We start from the raw sequence: 17,450 nt of genomic DNA on the forward strand, positions 1-17,450 counted from the left end.
CATGCTTAAATTTTAGTGATAATTTAATACTTTTTATGTCAGTTTTGACTTTTATCTCAGTTATGATTTAGTAGCCTATGCATAATTATGATTGATCAAAAAGCTTTTTTTCCTTACCTGTCGAAAATGTACTTTCATATTCCTGCCTAATTTGTCCTAAAGGGATAGTATTATTTCATCATTCCTCTGTAATACGCAAAGACCTTGGCGCCTTCATAGATTGAAAGAGGTTGTTGATTTTAAACGGCAAGTCACAAAAGTAACGTTAAAGTATACTTTTATTCATATAAGTAGTGGACAAAGCATTTAAAGGAATGTTTTACTTGTCAGAGGATCTTTTTTAATCCTACCCCAACATATTAAATTCCTGTATAAACTTTATAAACTGGTTTGTTATCCTTTCATACATTATAAGGGTTAAGCAATTACAAATAAAAGCTCTTTACAGTGTTAATAGAGCCACAGAGGCAGTTTTGATATTACACAGAGGGACAAGAGCGCCCTCTCAGCGGCGGTCATTGAGAATATCCATTGCAATAGCTGGAGCTGAAGCACTAAAACAGTCTGTCACGCCCAAACAACGAATCACGAGGTGGACCCAGAGGAAGAGGAAGCAAATATACCGCTTATAACATACTGGTGAGTAAGTAAGAGATGTTTGTTTAAAATTAACTACTGGAAAAACAAACCACAACAACAAAAACCCTCATGTGCTATTTAGATATTACACTGGTGCTTGTTTTATAAAATAGACAGCACTGTAACTGTTTATGTATAACTTGTGCAGACAGACACTGCCTCTTATGCAGCCACTCCGAAATATATAGACAGATAAATATCTGAATATCTCTGAACACATCAAGTGAAAGCGTATCCATTAAAAATAAATACAATATTGGCGTGAACCTCTCCAAACGTACTGAAAGCATATTATTTGACAAGGTTAAGCATGTTACAAAAACATATGGTAATTGTTGCAAAGCGTTAATTTTTCAAAAGTTACTTGCAGTGAATTAGAGACAAAAAATTACTTGATAATGGGTTGAAACTTAAAATGTCTTAAGTACATCATAACCAAAAATAAATAGTTTTACAATGTAAATGCACATTTATTGACATCCAGATCGTTAGTATACACTGTATTTTTATGAAATTATCTCAAAATAACAACCATCAATAAATTAAAAAAACCACCTTTTTTCATTATAGAGTCGTGTGAAAAAGAAAGGATACTCCATTGAGTTTCTGTATCAGCAGGACATAAAAAATCATCTGGTTCTTGGCAGGTCTTAGAATTTGGAAAATAAAACCTCAGATGAACAACAACACATGGCATATCACACTCTGTCATTATTTATTTAACAAAAATAAAGCCAATATGGAAAAGCCATGGGTGACAAACTAAGGACACCCTATGATTCAGTTGCTTGTAGATCCACTTTTAGCAGCAATAACTTGAAGTAATCATTTTTTATATGACTTTATCAGTCTCTCACATTCACATTCTCACGTTCTGGAAGAGTTTTGGCCCACTCTTCTTTGCAACGTTGCTCCAGTTTATTGAGGTTTGTGGATATTTTTTTATGCACAGCTCTCGCCACAGCATTTCAGTCTGGGTGAGGTCTGGACTTTGACTGGGCTATTGCAACACATTGATTCTTTTCTTTTTCAGCTGTTTTGTTATAGAATTGCTGGTGTGCTTGGGATCATTGTCCGGTTGCATGACCCAGTTTTGGCAATAGGTTTATATCTGATTTCATAGTCGACCCAATGACTGTGAGGTGCCCAGGTCCTGTGGCTACAATACAAGCCCAAAATCATCAGGCCTCCACCAGCATGTGTAACTTTTGGTATGAGGTGTTTATGCTGAAATGCTCTTCCGGCCAAACATCTGCACTTTGGTCTCGTCTATTCAAGGGACAGTGTTCTAGAAGTCTTATGGTTTGCTCAGATGCAAGACCAGCAAACTGCCAAAACTCTTATAGAGGTGCTCACACTTGCTGATGATCAGTTAATCAAAGGTATTTGATCAGCAGTGCCGGACCTTACCCTCTTTATTCTTATGCATTCTGGCCTAGTTTTTGTTAAATAAATGAAACGGTGTGATATGTCATGTGTAGTTGTCCATTCTGAGGTTTTCTTTTCCAAATTTTAAGACCAGATTATTTTTATTATGTCCTGATACAGAAAACCATGGAATTCAATAGGGTGTTCTTTCTTTTTCATATGACTGTATATATATTTTTTATAATAGACCAAATTCAGGTAAATATGTCTACATTCTGCAATATTAGGGACTGTAGGCCAAAGGACACATTACCAGACATTAGCTGAAGTAGGTCACATGTAATCAAGTGATAAAATAGTAATGTTCATGCAGACTATGCCAAAATATCTGAATCCATATGCCAGAAATTTGTATTCCGGTCTCTATCAGATCCTGTCAGAAGGTATTTGTTTTGTCTGATACCCAAAACCAGTTACTAAAAATGTATTGTTTGCGTGGTACACAAAACTGTAGCTACTAACTAAATGTCTTCTGTCAGCCTGAGAGGGAAGCAGAAAACGAAGTAATGATTATAAAAATTGAGCAGGGTCTGGTGAATCTTGGGTTACATATGTTTCAATGCTTAGACTTTGTCTGGACTTCATCTGACCAGCACGAAGTTTTAAATCATTGGAAAATTACTGCTTTACAACATAATCATGTGGCATTAAAAACCTTGAAATGGAAACATTCTCTCATCTCTAACTGTTGAAGACAAATGTCCCTTAAAACCACATAATCATCAGACTAAACAACAATGAAAACACTAAAAGAGCAGGGAAAATAATCTTTAGAATCTTTAGATCCTTCAGTATGGGGCGGAATGCATCAAAATTCATTTTATTGGTTCATTAAATTTTTAGCAAAAACAAGCAATAACATTTGCTGTTTTCCTTGCAGCATTTCTGTGGCATCATGGGGGTTAACGGACTTACAAGTTTTGTGGAAGGAAATCGTCAGTTCTTCACAGATATGAGACTGCGAGACTGCCGCCTTGTGATTGATGGGTGTAGTTTGTATTTTCAATTATATTTCAACTCTGGGTTGGATCAAGCACGGGGTGGAGACTACGAGACGTTTGTGGTAAGGGTTCAACAGTTTTTTGCAGCACTTTCAGAATGTGCTGTGCAGCCGTTTGTTGTGCTAGATGGCGGTATGGACCAGACCGACAAGAAGTTCAAGACACTACAGGAAAGAGCCCAAAGCAAAATCCGAAAGGCTCACGCTCTTTCCCGAGGTTCTAACGGTTCTGTTCTCCCTCTGCTTGCACGTGAAGTCTTCATACAGGTCCTTTCAGAGCTTGGCGTACTTTTAGTTCAATGTATTTCCGAAGCTGATTTTGAAATTGCCTCTCTTGCGAAACACTGGGGTTGTCCAGTTCTGACCAACGACAGTGACTTCTACATCTTCGACCTCAAAGGTGGCTACTTACCTTTTTCATTCTTCCAATGGAATAACATCCGCGGTAAGGCCATGGAACGCTACATCCCTGCACGCAATTTCACCGTGGACCGCTTCTGCTCGCATCTCAATGGCATGAACAAGCAGCTCCTCCCTCTATTTGCTGTTGTCATCGGGAACGACTACACACCTGCTAAACTAACTGAGATTTTCTTCAGCCGTGTGGAGCTTGAAAGAGTACCATCTGGTCGGATGTATGGATGTAGTTCCAGTCCTCGAATCGAGGGCTTTTTGCTCTGGCTGTCTCAGTTTACCAGCCCAGCAGATGCTCTGGAGGAAGTCCTGGAGATTTTGGGTGAACAACGGAAAGGAAACTTACGTACGCAGCTCTCCGCAGGAATGCAGGACTACCAGCTTCCTCAGAGAAGCAGTTTGGCTCAATACTTCTCAAGTCCCCAACCAGCACTTCCAGATGCCCATGGGCTCCCAGCAGCACTGGTTTCTCAACCCGAATGGCTTTTAAGGATGGTTGCATCAGGTAAGCTGTCGTCCTTTGTCTTGGATGTGCTTGTACACCAGAAGGTTCTGTTAGTTGCTCAGGTGGAGAATAGTAACCTGCCTAGCAGTCATACAACCTCATTGAGCATCCGAAAAACTATCTACAGCCTTCTGCTTGTAAAGGCAAGTCAGGATAGTCAGACACCACAGGGAGTCAACCAGAGAGGAAGATCTCAGGGTAAAGGAGGACAACAGTCTGGCATCCCATGTGTTGATGAATATGACAGACAAGAATTGAATCTCAAGAAAAACACAGTGGAGGCTCACCGACCCAGCTGTGTGCCACAGCTTGATCTCGCAGCAATTGACAAGGTGAGAAACGATTCCTGCATGTAAATATTGTCTACATATATATTCCTCCAATTACCACTTGTTTTTTTTTTATTTAAGGCACCTACACAAATTAGGCTGCAAGTGTTGTTGGGAACACTTGGTGTGATGGACCATGTTTTACAGCCATTACCTCCTCACCTTTGCCTTCCAGTGTGTGTGACGTATTTCTGGATGAATAACTGTAAACCAAAGCCCAGTCAGCCTCTAATGCAGGCCATATTGTTGGGACTGGTGTACGGAGAACTCAACTGGAGAAGGGCCCATCTTAATGGTATCTCTGACCCCTTTTTTACTCATCATCTGTTGCAGGTGTTTGGTTTGCCACACAGAAAAAAATCAATTGAGAAACTGACCTAAATTTTAGAAAAAACTATTATGATATGAATGAACTTCACTTGCTTAACTTGACGTCTTCAGTTTTCAGAGCTTTAATCACCTTCAGTCATATTGTTTTGCTTTCTCTGTCATACAGACCCAGTATTTCGCAGCAAACCTTCTGCTTCTGTATGTCAGCGATTATCTCATCTGAGGGTCAATCCAGGACAAAGGAGGGGCCTAGATCTGGATGTGGCCCATTTGCTCAGCCAATGGCAGTCCTGTATGTGGGCAGCGATGTTCCTGAACCAGTTGCTGTGTTTCCCGTTACCTGAACCTCAATGTGCCGGGTAGGGTATGGCCATAAAATGATTCCAGTGAAATATTTCGTAGTTCTCATCTTATTCTCATCTCATTCTCTGCTTTGAACAAATTATCACCTCCTTCATTTATCACAGTATATGGGGGGGAAATACAGTAAAAATCATATTTTTATGTAATATCTTTAGCAAAATCAACCATATATATCTCAACTATATATATATATATATACTATATATAGATATATATATATATATATATAGATAATATATATATATATATATATATATATATAATATATATTATTCCGGAAACGTGCATGTCACATTCTTTAACGATTCTCTCTTGGCCATTTTAAAAGCGGCCAAGTTCCCAGACCTTCTGCCATCAGTCTGAAGGTCGGGCTACACGAGACTAATATATATATATATATATATATATATATATATATATATATATATATATATATATATATATATATATATATATATTTGATTATATATAATATATTTATTAGATTATATGAGCATCCGCTTTATATATCTGATTTAACTTGATCAGCACCCTCTTTGTTTATCAGGTTTACTAGGACTGCACAGAATTGATATGTGTTTTAAGTATATTATGTATATTTGTTATATCATATTATATTGCTCTCTGTGTTTCTCAAAGGGTTTTCAGTGGTACTCTGCTGCATGGTCTTGAGGCTGCAATAAGAGGGGGTCACCAGTGTGAGGCTCTGCTTGCAGGGGACGCTGTTGCTTGGCAGCTCTACTCCATCCTGCTAGAGGCATTGACAGGTCCTGCAGTATCAGCAACAGCAAGCAGGGGTCGAGCAGGGGGGCAGAGACAGGCTCAGCAAAGAGGGAGGGGCCAGGGGGGGAGAGGACGGGGCAATGAAAGGAGAGGGAGGGGCAATAGGGGAGGAAGGAGGGGCAACAGTAGCAGAGGAACGACGTCTTCAGACATTGCTGTTCACAACAGGTTTGCACTGTTGACCTCTGATGACTCTCAGCAGTGGTGGCCTTGAAATGGCAGCAGGAAATGATAGATTAGATTTGAAAGGTTAGTTCAGGAGAGGAGAATTAAGAATTTCAGAGATAGTTATGATTTTAACTATGTTCTTATGTGGCCTTTCACTTTATAATGTGGCTGTGGATGTGTCACTTCTCAGATGAGAGTAGCTTTTACCGACTTCATTTCAGGAAACACAAATTGTTTTATTTACTATGAAAATGTTTTACTATGAGAGCTGTTGTATATGCACTAGGTTAATATGCAATGAATCTGTTTTGCAGCTACATCATGAAAATGGTCTGTTTAATGTAGACTTTTATACTATTTAATTGAATGAACTTTTATGAAAAAGAATGTAGAATTTGTATATTATCTTGGGACCAATATTTTGTTGCCCCACTCCCTTTTTATAAAATATTTAATTGTGTGTAGTGTAATTTGCTAATATCATTTTTTAATAGGATCTGATTCCTTTTTTCTAATTAGGTAAAGCTTGATTATTGTGCCAAAGAGATGACAGCCAATGGTGTAGTCGTGACTGAATACAAAACTTCAGTGATATTCTGTTTCAAAACAGCATATAATCTGGGTTCCCCGCTGTTGCTCTCTGGAATTAACTGCAGACTGAAATTAAGTGGCAAATCATCAAGTGCAGTTTTACTGGAAAGTGTTATTGTGCTCTAGTAGATGTCAATCAAGGCACATCCTTACAAGAAACTTGTTTTAAGTTTCATATCTCTTGGCAGAAGTGAGTATTTTAGTGGGTAACTTATCATATATTGAAAGTAATGCTTATATTTCAGAGTATTTGTTTCTGAAATGTCTAATTGCGCTTAACCATGAAACGTTCTGTTGATGACTAAACAAGTTAAATAGTTACACACATTAACATTAACATGGCAAAACCAGAATACAAGCCAATTTTAATCTTGAGATGTTGAATGTAATGACTTCGCTCTTTGTCCTGGCATTTTAAGAATTGAATATGAATTATAATTCCTCTCTGAAAAAGAAGAAAAAAAAAAGAGATTATTATGTTCAAATGTGTTTGTATAACTTTAATAAATGTATTTGAAAATCAATTAAATTTGGGCTATATTCAGTAACATTTTGTATTTAATTTTTTTAGTTGTATTGCATATTTAATATATCACAGTAACTATAAGGTTTCAACAGTGATAATAATAAGTAATGCTTCTTGAGCAGCAAATCAACAGAATGATTTCTTAAGGATCATGTGACACTGCAGACTGGAGAAATCGAATTTGATGTTAAAAATTCAACTTTACAAGAATAAATTACATTTTAAAATATAAATTTAATAATATTTCACAATATTCCTGATTTTTCAGTATTTGTGAACAAATAAATGCAGCCTGTAGTGGACACAGACAAAACATTGTGCTAATGAGTTTACTTAGTTTTCTAGACACAATTTACAAATCAAGTGACCTGCGCCCTAATAAAATTCGGAAATTTTTTCACAATGAATTTTTAGACTGTGATGATCTTATGATTGATAGCTGCACCATTTTGTACAGTTTGTACCATTTTAAACAGTCGTTCTTGTCCTGAATTATATCTGTCAGTTCGTTGGCGTGTGGTATTAAGGGTATAGTGGTAGTATACGGGGGTCTAATCTTGGCATGAGGGGCTGGAGAGGGCGGATCAGATGTCAGATCCCTGACTGTTATAGCAGTCGCGCCTGGAGATTCCCGCAGACTCCGTGGGGAGCATTCTTACGACTTAATAACACAGCCACACTGACAGACAGCAGAAAATAGGGTGTGTGTGTGAGAAAACGAGAGAGCTGCTGGCATTTCAAACTGGATGGGAGAGGGCTCGAGCACAGGGGGCGGGCACCGGCTCAGATCTGTGTATTTTTGACACACTCACATAGGAACATGGCCATGAGCAGGATTGGGATACAGCTGCAGTTTCTGCTGCACTCGGTGTCAGCCTACCTTTCGCCGTACAATCTGGAAAATGTCCTCCCGATTCCTACAGGTATGAGAGCGCGAGCGCGTGAGGGAATATCAGTTTGTGATAATGAGAGCGTGTGGATTTTTGCGTACGTATGCAGCTTTTCATATAACTATACCGAGACACACAGATAGATGGATATACAGGTCAATGTATTACATATATTTCATATATATATATATATATATATATATATATATTATATATATATATATATATATATATATATATATATATATTTGAAATATATGTAATATATATATTAAAATTTCAATCGTATGTTACTCTTTACATTATATTTTACATGCAGTATAGGGCCCATACATTTTATATTATTTTCTCGATTTTTACAGATTTTTTTTTTAATTAATCATTTTCAGTTATATTATCAGCATAACAATTTGAATGAAAACTTGTGCAAAATCTGTAAATGTAAATTAACTTGTTGATAAGTGACCTAGAAACTGTGCAATTAAATGTCTTTATTCATTAAACTTCATAATATTTCTTACCCCACTGTTTATTTTGGACATTATTACATATATTTTATATGCATATTTGTATGCATGTATCTTTTATATAATGTATGCATGTATCTTTAATATGCAGGTGTGGATTTAGTTGCACATTGGGATTAAAAATGACCTTATTAAAAATACATAACATATTGAATGCTTGTTATTTCTATGTTTACATTGTCTGTGCTGTCGTGACATTTATAAAATGTATGCTTGGTAATTCATACAGTTAGCGTAGATCAGCTTGTGATTAGTTCATGTTCTATATTTCATCTTAAAGGTGTTGCATTATTTAAGTGATATTAAGTCTTGTTCAGATCTTATGTTGAATTCTATAGGCTATGTTGTCATTCATCCATACGTATCCATTCTCTACATGTATTTTTCATATAGTTTTTTAAAGCATTTCAGCTAAACTACTGTGTTTCTCCACAAGTATTTTTGCCAGTAAGATTATTGATTATTATTAATGTCTCTCTGTCTCGTCTGGTTGGTTTTGTGGTTTATTCTTTTAGGCCGGGATCCAAATGATATCTTGAAAAGATTTGACCCTTGTTGTCTGCTGACCCCGCCTCCCCCTCCTTTGTTCCCGCCCCCTCCTGGTGTCTGGAAAAGAGAGCCTGTGAGTGCCATAACATTAGTGTACATAATTCTAACAGCAGGAAATGACAGCATGTCTGTTAATCCACCATTTAACTGACCTTGCCTAGACCTTGCCTAGTCGTGTGGAGGGGACAAGAGTAAGAGAGGAGGATGGGGAGCAGGTGAAGGAATTCTGTGTGGTGGGACCACCAGGACCTCCTGGACCTATTGGACCACAGGTAAGGCACACAAAGAGTTAATGAAGTCCCTCCCCAGACAACTAAGTGAGATGGAGAACAAAATATATGAATGCATAGGTTTTACTTTGTTTTAGGGTCACATTGGCATCCCAGGGATGGAGGGACCCAAAGGAGACAAGGTAAGATGGTTTAACATCTGGTTACGAAGAATCAGGTGCTTATGGGTCTGTTCATTTTGAAGTCTTTTATAAAACTGAACTGTTCTTTTTTTCACTTTAGGGTGACATCGGAAGACCAGGGTCAAAGGTCAGATTCTCATCTTTGATCTTCTAAAGTATTTGTTCATTATTGTGCACCAAATGCATGCATAACTGTAATGATGGAAAGTCAGGGATGGCTTCCAGACTTCATAGAGCACATGGAGCAGAAATCTTGGTTCACACATCTTTTTTCATATCATTTCTGTCATATAAAATATCTCTGTGTATGACAAGGCAGGTTGCATTTTGCAGACCAGTATGCTGTTTATGACTTGCTCTCTTGGTGCATTTAATAGTGTTATAGGGTGTCAGGCCATGTGCTGTTTCATTGGCTGCAGTGCACTGCAGTTCTGCCCTGTAATATTACTTAGCGCTGAACTCAGACATTAATCTCAGTCCTGCACTGCTGCTCTCAGTCAAAACACACACAGCTATTTAATTGCACTGAACTCTTAAGCACCTCAAGCAAAAAGAGATTGAAGCACAGGACGTTTTACTGGAGACTGCAAACATAATTTTCTAAATCAGATTTTTTTTTTTTTTTGATTTCAATTAAAAATGTAAAAAAAAAAAAAAAAAAAAAAAAAACATTTACTTGAGAGCCACAACTGCATAAAATTAAACACTTATTATCAGAGAAAATATCTCTATCAGAGAAAAATGTTTGTGGAATAAATTCATTTTCATTTTATTTTTGTTTATTGTTGCCAATTTTTTTGTTAGGGAAATGTGAAAGGAAAATACAATTAATTCAAGATGGGCTCAGTAAGATTTTTTTTAAATTAGTCTCTTATAGTCACTAGTATTATAATATTAATAGCTAATATTATCTTCCAATAAATGTAGCTCTTTGGTAAACACTTATGTATTTTATTATAATGCAGGTGTTGCCTTTTAATGAATTGTTACTTATTTGTGTCTGTTACACTGATTTTACCATGATTTTACCTTGGGTATAGGCTTTTTTCTGCGCTTTACCTGTGATAAATTGCACAGCCTCTCATAGCTTATTACTTTATCTTACACGATTTTACCTCTCAAATTATATATACATGTATATACACACACACACACACGTATATATATATATATATATATATATATATATATATATATATATTATATATATATATATATATATATATATAGTATTTTATATAGTTATTTTAAAAAGTACAGATAGGGACTAGAAATAGATTCTAGTCTTAAATGCAAAAGAAGGAGAGTGTTTGAGCAAAGAACCTGGAACACACTCAAAAAGAGGCAGAAGGATTAGATGTATTAAAGGAATGAAGAGGACTGCTGAGAGGCAGGGATGCTGAGTTGGTGCTTTGTCTTTGATTAAAGCTGCTCTGTACACTCAGCACTTCAGCTGCACTGCCAGATCTGGCTGGGTTGTGTTTGAGGTGGGTGTATAAAAGCAATATTTCTTCTCCCTGTTATTGTAGGGTCATAATGGGCATCTGGGTCTGCCTGGGAAACCAGGTTCTTCAGGGCTGCCCGGCCCAGAGGGACCTAAGGTGGGTGAGTTTTACTACCGCTTACCATCTGATCCATGTAGTCCCGCCACATACTGCACTAACATAATTAAAGGGATAGTTCACCCAAAAATGAAATTCTGTCATAATTACTCACCCTCATGTCATTCCAAACCCGTAAGACCTTTAGACAAAAGGGAACTGGAGCGCTGCTGGTATCCCTTGTATCCTCTGGTGCTCATGGAAGGGTAAACTGTTCATGAAAAAGAATTTGGAAAAAATCCAGGTCCAGGCACTCAGTAGGATGCAAAAGTTGAAAAGCCTTTATTATTTAAAAGGGCTAAAGCATAAAACACCAATGCGTATCGGCCCACTGGCCTTCTGACACCCTGATGAAGGCCAGTGGGCCAGTATGCGTTGGTGTTTTATGCTATAGCCCTTTTAAATAATAAAGGCTTTTCAACTTTTGCACCCGTAAGACCTTTGTTCATCTTCAGGACACAAATTAAAATATCTGGATGAAATCTGAGAGCTTTTTGTCCTTGCATAGACAGCAATGTCATTCCCACATTCAAGTCTCAGAAAAGTAGTAAAGACATTGTTAAAATTTATTTTACTTAATTAATGACAGAATTTTCATTTTTGGGTGAACTATCCCTATAAGCTGACAAGACATCTGTTATCACTGTATCAAGTGTCTGGTCTTCATCGTTATTGTTACTATAACAAAGTAAATGCCAAGCCTGAGATCCAGTGTCCCTCTTGACTGATGCCTCTTCCATCAAGAGAAATGGACCCAAATGGATCTAAAAATAGCTCATTAGAGCCTATTTGACTGTTTATATATGACCTCATTGGCAGGGAGAGAAAGGAGACCCAGGGCTGATGGGAAGGCCAGGAATGAGGGGATCACCTGGACCTAAAGTGAGTCACGTTCTCCAGGTGTAACTGGAGTTGAAGTAATGTTGTGCCTTCATTTTTATTTCCTAAATAACATTTTATGTCTTCTCTTAATGAGAATAGGTTGATAATAATTGTCTTCTCTGTTCAATTAGGGTTTGCCAGGCCATAAGGGTGAGAAGGTACTGTATGTTTGTTAAAATCAGCCTAAATGTTTCTTTCCCTTTGTAAAGTTATGGGACTGAACTTTATATTACATAACTCACTGTACATAATGTTATGGTTTCAGGGAGCACGGGGGGATTCTGGACCTGCAGGTCCAAAAGGAGACAAGGTTAGAGACTAGAAATCGGTTTCTAGACATTTGGGTTCCTTATTAATGGTGTTTCCCCTAGAAAAAGCAACATGCTAAAATTCTTGGAAAACGCTATCAACCTCCTACACAGAAAACCCTAGTAGCAACATGCTTAAAATGAATGAATTGAATATGTAGAATTGAAATGTAGGCACTCAATCATATTCACTTGTGTATCTGGTCTGCTCACTTTAGGGAGCAAATGGACTGTCTGGGATGCTGGGACAGAAGGTATGATGTGACATTTTAACCATTAAAATCGATATCATGCATGTAACGCTAATATGTTTTGGATGTCACTGATCTGACTCGCTCCTTCTCTCTGAACCTCCCCCTCGTCACTCCCCCAGGGTGAAATGGGACCCAAGGGTGAACCTGGCATCCCAGGGAAACGTGGCCCTACAGGCCGACCAGGCAAGAGAGGCAAACAGGTGAGGACACGCAGTATTCTGCTCTACATCAGAGCTCCAGTCTGTTTTGATACTGAGACCTTAAGTCTCTAAGTGATGATAAGGGAGTGGATTATTGGCAGAAGAAGCTGTGGGCATATTTAAAACCCGCATACTCACACGGTTAACCTGTTCGCCCAGTCAGGGGGTCAGTCTGTGGCTGAGTGTGTGTGTGTGTGTGTGTGCCATTTCGTAAGTAACCTAAGGAGCTGAAAATCTCACCGTGCTGGTAGCTGGATTTGGACCAGCAGGGCCTCTGATGTTGGGTCCAGCCCTGCTGTTCATGTTTCAAGCTCTTGTATTACACTGCGGATAGGCACTTCCTGGGAATGTCTTAACTAACTGCTGGGAAATACCAGGACTGTTACTGTAGGCTGTACCCAGCAAAGATTCCTACTATCAATCAGCTCAGCGGTGTGACACATACACATTTAAGGTTCCTTAGATCACTGCACAGGCATCGGACTTGAATGACATTTCAGCACCTACAACTAGTTTGATGCATTGAATTTGTATATATATATATATAAACACAACTGTGTAAAAGTTTGGGGTCAGTAATATTTTTTAATACTTTCATTCAGCAAAGATGGCTTGAATTGATCAAAAGTGACTTTAAGGACATTTATTATTGTTACAAAAGAATTCTATTTCAAATGCCAATTCAAAAAATCCTGAATAAAAATATAACAGTTTACACAAAAAATTGTAAACAGCACAACTATTTTATATTAATTACAAGAAATGCTTTTTGAGCACTAAATCAGCATATTATAATGGTTTCTGAAGGATCATGTGACACTGAAGACTAGAGTAATGACTGCTGAAAACTCAGCTTTGCCGTCACAGGAAAAATACTGTTTAAAATGTTTTAAATACCTTTATAATAATATTACACAATAGTACTATTACTGCAATTTTGATCAAATAAATGCAGCCTTGGTGAGCATAAGAACATAAACTTTTATCTGTACTGTATATGTATATAAACTTTATACATGTTAATATTGATGAGGTTTTATTGGTGTAGATAAGTCAATGGGTTTAGTTCAATTATTTATGCATTCTGGCATAGGGGCCTGATGGAGACAGAGGTTTTACAGGGCCAGTGGGTCCCACTGGTCCACCTGGACCCAGGGGCCACCCAGGACCTCCAGGGGTACCTGCATCAGGTGAGATAACATATATGCAGACTATTTATTTCTGAATCACCTATGAGGATGTGTGCAGATCTGAAGGTTTTGAACGTTCTGGTCTTTTAAGCAGAGTTTTTGATAAGTCGGCCAGTGCATTTCTGTTCTAGCTTAACAGCGATGTCTAATAAAATCGAAATGCTTTTGTTTGTTGGTATGTCATGATGATCAGGGCTGTTTGTAGTTGGCGAAAAAGGTGAGAAGGGATTGCCCGGTCCTCCTGGAGTCTGCCACTGCAGCTTGCCTTCTCTCAGTCCACCCAGTGCCCAGTTACAACACCGTAACAAATATGACAAAGTTCCAGCGGTAAGACACACACTCTCAATGCTGAGGACTTCCCAATTACTTATATAGATTATATATGATAATGTGAATGTTACTTCTGTAATGATATTCAGTAAGAAACTTGATTTGATCTATTTGCACTACATACCAGAATGGATCACTAAACTAAACTAAATACAAGTTAGCAAAGTTAGTAAAAGGTAAATGATAAATAGCAAATGTAAAATAATTGAATGTAAATAATAAAGAGACCATGCCCCATTCCACTGCCTGCTGTTTTCATTGTGCGGAACTCTAGATGATTTTAGGTTTTATTATTATTCTGGGTAACCCAGTCAACAAGCCAAATTTGACATAAAATCAAATTGAATTTGTGTGTTTATAATGGAATCAATAAGCCTGTTTGTTCAGTGTTTATATCTGCTTCTTGATCAGTTTGTGTTTCCCGGTCAGATATTCGTTGTGGGCAGTGAGGAAGAGCTAAAAGGTCTCCAGGAAGATAACGCACTTGCTTTCAGGAAGGATCTGAGGTCTCTTTACTTCAGAGATGAAAATGGATGGAAGCCCATTCAGGTACAGCGTCATTTTGAATACACTGCTATGGAACATGTAGCCATACTAGTATTTTGGGAACAAGAGCATGTTATTTGTATTTTAGCTGATGCCGTTCCAGGCGACTGAGAGGATGAGGGAAGGGAATGGAGTCTGTGGTGATGGAGAGGTGCAGGAACTCAACGGGGAAGAATGCGACGACGGAAACAAGGTTGTTACGGATGACTGCGTAGGTGAGTCACATGATCACAGAGACAACCACATTCTGAATATATGAAAATGCCAAAACAAAATTAATTATTGGTAAATTTATCGTGTTTTGAGGAATATTCAGATTTATACAGAAAATCAGGACATTTTCTTGGATTAGTCTGTTGGTCATTCATTAGTCTTATCAGTCCTCTTTCTCTTCACTCTTCACTCACTCCACCTCTGTCTCTTTCCCGTTCTTTATCTCTGTCTCTGTGTGTAGGCTGTAAAAAGGCATACTGCGGCGATGGATATCGTAATGAGGGTGTAGAGGAGTGTGACGGGAAAGACTTTGGCTACCAGACCTGCAAATCATATCTGCCTGGGTAAGCACACCACACCACAACCACACTGACACACATTCATGTGCATATTTAAAATGGTTGGATTTGGGTAGACTTTTTTGTAATCAACAGCAATGTGAAGCTGAACTTTATTATTATTATTGTTTAATTATTTTATATTTAATTATTATTATTTTAATATGTAATTATATTGAATTGTAATATTAAAAAAAAAAAAACACGTAATCTTTTTGCCTTCACTAATTTATTTTACTTGGCCCTGGGTGTAACTATAAAAAAATTAAAAGTACAAATATTTCTTAAATAATACGATATATCATAATATTTAATAACAGCAGTATGCATGTCAATTATAGAAAAGCAAAATCCTTTTAAAATAGTTTAAGATGGAGTACGGCATATCACGTAGTGTAATTTTAATTATTTATTTTTTTAATGATTTTTATTTAAATGTTTGATAATAATTTATTTAATTTTTATTTAAATTTATTTTTTATAATAATTTTAATTTTTTATATAATGTTTAATATCTTTTTATAACATATATTTTTAATAACACTTTATCTTTTTGCATTCACTAATTTATTTTACATGGTCCAGGGTGTAACTATAAAATTAAAAGTACAAATATGTCTAATAACAGCAGTATGCATATCAATTATAGAAAAGCAAAATCCTTTTAAAATAGTTTTAGATGGAGTACAGCCTGTCATGCCACGGGACATGTCAGCCTCCAAAAAGTATTTAATGTCAACACCCAATATGATGGATGTTTAAGGTCTCTCTGATCTTTTTGTACAAATAGCACCTTTGGGCAGCTCAGGTGCACAGACTCCTGTTTCATCGACTCAACCGGCTGTAAATACAGGACCTGAGGCCTACAGAAGTCACACATTCACACTGACACACACACAGATATGAGGGAGAGCCTGCTGAGATCAAAAGTATTAAGCAGATGATCTGAGAGGATTTGGCTGTTTCTGTCTTCATCGCCTCCCTCACACTCCAGACACATGCACGTTATAAGGTTCAACTCAGCGGGTATGGTACTATTTGTAGTACTGCTTGTTGGTGCTGCTAGTATGTTTTGAATGGCAGCTGAGCTTGTGGATGAATGTTTTAGGAGTTGTGTAATGAAAAGACATTATGATTTAAATGAATGTATAATATGTTAATATATAACTTATTTATTTGTTTGGTATTGCAAATGCATGATTAGGTCTTTGCATGTTTCTGTATGTGTATTATGATCTTGTTCCCAAGAGACAAAGCAATATTTTGCTGGAATGTGCCTTGTAAAGCATGTACTCTAAAAACAGGTATTTATTGTATTTTAAAATATTTTTATTTATTGAACCAAACTTTTATGAAAACACAGCTAATAATTCTCTGCTTGATTATTTATTACAGAAACAAGTATGTTGTAATGTTTATTTGGGTTAAATGATGATGAGAGCAATAAATTGCAAGCATGTCCAGTGGGTGGCACTGTTTCCCAGTGTCTCACATGTGTCCTTCCTCTTGATTCAGAGCTTTAAAGGGATACTCCACCCTAAAATGAAAATTTTGTCGTTATTCACTTACCCCTATGTCGTTCCAAACCCGTAAAAGCGTCATTCATCTTCGGAACACAATTTAAGATATTTTGGATTAAAACCGGGAGGCCTGTGACTGTCCCATAGACTGCCAAGTAAATAACACTGTCAAGGTCCAGAAAAGTATGAAAGACATCGTCAGAATACTCCATCTGCCATCAGTGGTTCAACCGTAACATTATGAAGCGACGAGAATACCTTTTGTAAGTGAACAAAACAAAAATAACGACTTTATTCAACAATTCCTTTGTCAACAGTCTCCTCTGTGTCTCTCCATATCACCGTATGCTGTGTATGCTCTTCTGCATCAGCCGCGCCACAAGGATGCGCTGTTTTCTTTCAAATCAAAGCTAAATTAACATAGAAACAGCGCTTCCTTGTGGTGCGGTATTCTCGTCGCTTCATAATGTTACAGTTGAATCACTGATGGCAGATGGACTATTGATATCTTTCATACTTTTCTGGACCTTGACACTGTTATTTATTTGGCAGTCTATGGGACAGTCACAGGCCTCCCAGTTTTCATCCAAAATATCTTAAATTGTGTTCCTAAG

General features: G+C 37.3%; 2 protein-coding genes across 2 annotated transcripts; both read left to right on the forward strand.

Annotated features, from left to right (window-relative positions):
- The first annotated feature begins 574 nt into the window (after positions 1 to 574).
- On the forward strand, positions 575 to 7,094 carry LOC109112326 (protein asteroid homolog 1-like). Its single transcript, XM_042745097.1, has 5 exons — positions 575 to 639; positions 2,948 to 4,318; positions 4,397 to 4,610; positions 4,812 to 5,004; positions 5,648 to 7,094. Exons 2-5 carry the CDS (start codon positions 2,963 to 2,965, stop codon positions 6,003 to 6,005), a joined length of 2,121 nt encoding a protein of 706 aa, XP_042601031.1. The 5' UTR covers positions 575 to 639; positions 2,948 to 2,962; the 3' UTR covers positions 6,006 to 7,094.
- A 127-nt stretch (positions 7,095 to 7,221) lies between these two features.
- wu:fc38h03 (acetylcholinesterase collagenic tail peptide) lies at positions 7,222 to 16,794 on the forward strand. Its single transcript, XM_042745098.1, has 17 exons — positions 7,222 to 7,999; positions 9,009 to 9,115; positions 9,204 to 9,314; positions 9,410 to 9,454; positions 9,555 to 9,581; positions 10,984 to 11,055; positions 11,875 to 11,937; positions 12,069 to 12,095; positions 12,203 to 12,247; positions 12,464 to 12,499; positions 12,619 to 12,699; positions 13,793 to 13,889; positions 14,083 to 14,216; positions 14,649 to 14,768; positions 14,854 to 14,980; positions 15,220 to 15,322; positions 16,107 to 16,794. Exons 1-17 carry the CDS (start codon positions 7,897 to 7,899, stop codon positions 16,174 to 16,176), a joined length of 1,368 nt encoding a protein of 455 aa, XP_042601032.1. The 5' UTR covers positions 7,222 to 7,896; the 3' UTR covers positions 16,177 to 16,794.
- The last annotated feature ends 656 nt before the right edge of the window (positions 16,795 to 17,450 follow it).

The sequence above is a fragment of the Cyprinus carpio genome, chromosome B19 (genome assembly GCF_018340385.1).
Source record: "Cyprinus carpio isolate SPL01 chromosome B19, ASM1834038v1, whole genome shotgun sequence".
Classification (NCBI taxonomy): domain Eukaryota; kingdom Metazoa; phylum Chordata; class Actinopteri; order Cypriniformes; family Cyprinidae; genus Cyprinus; species Cyprinus carpio.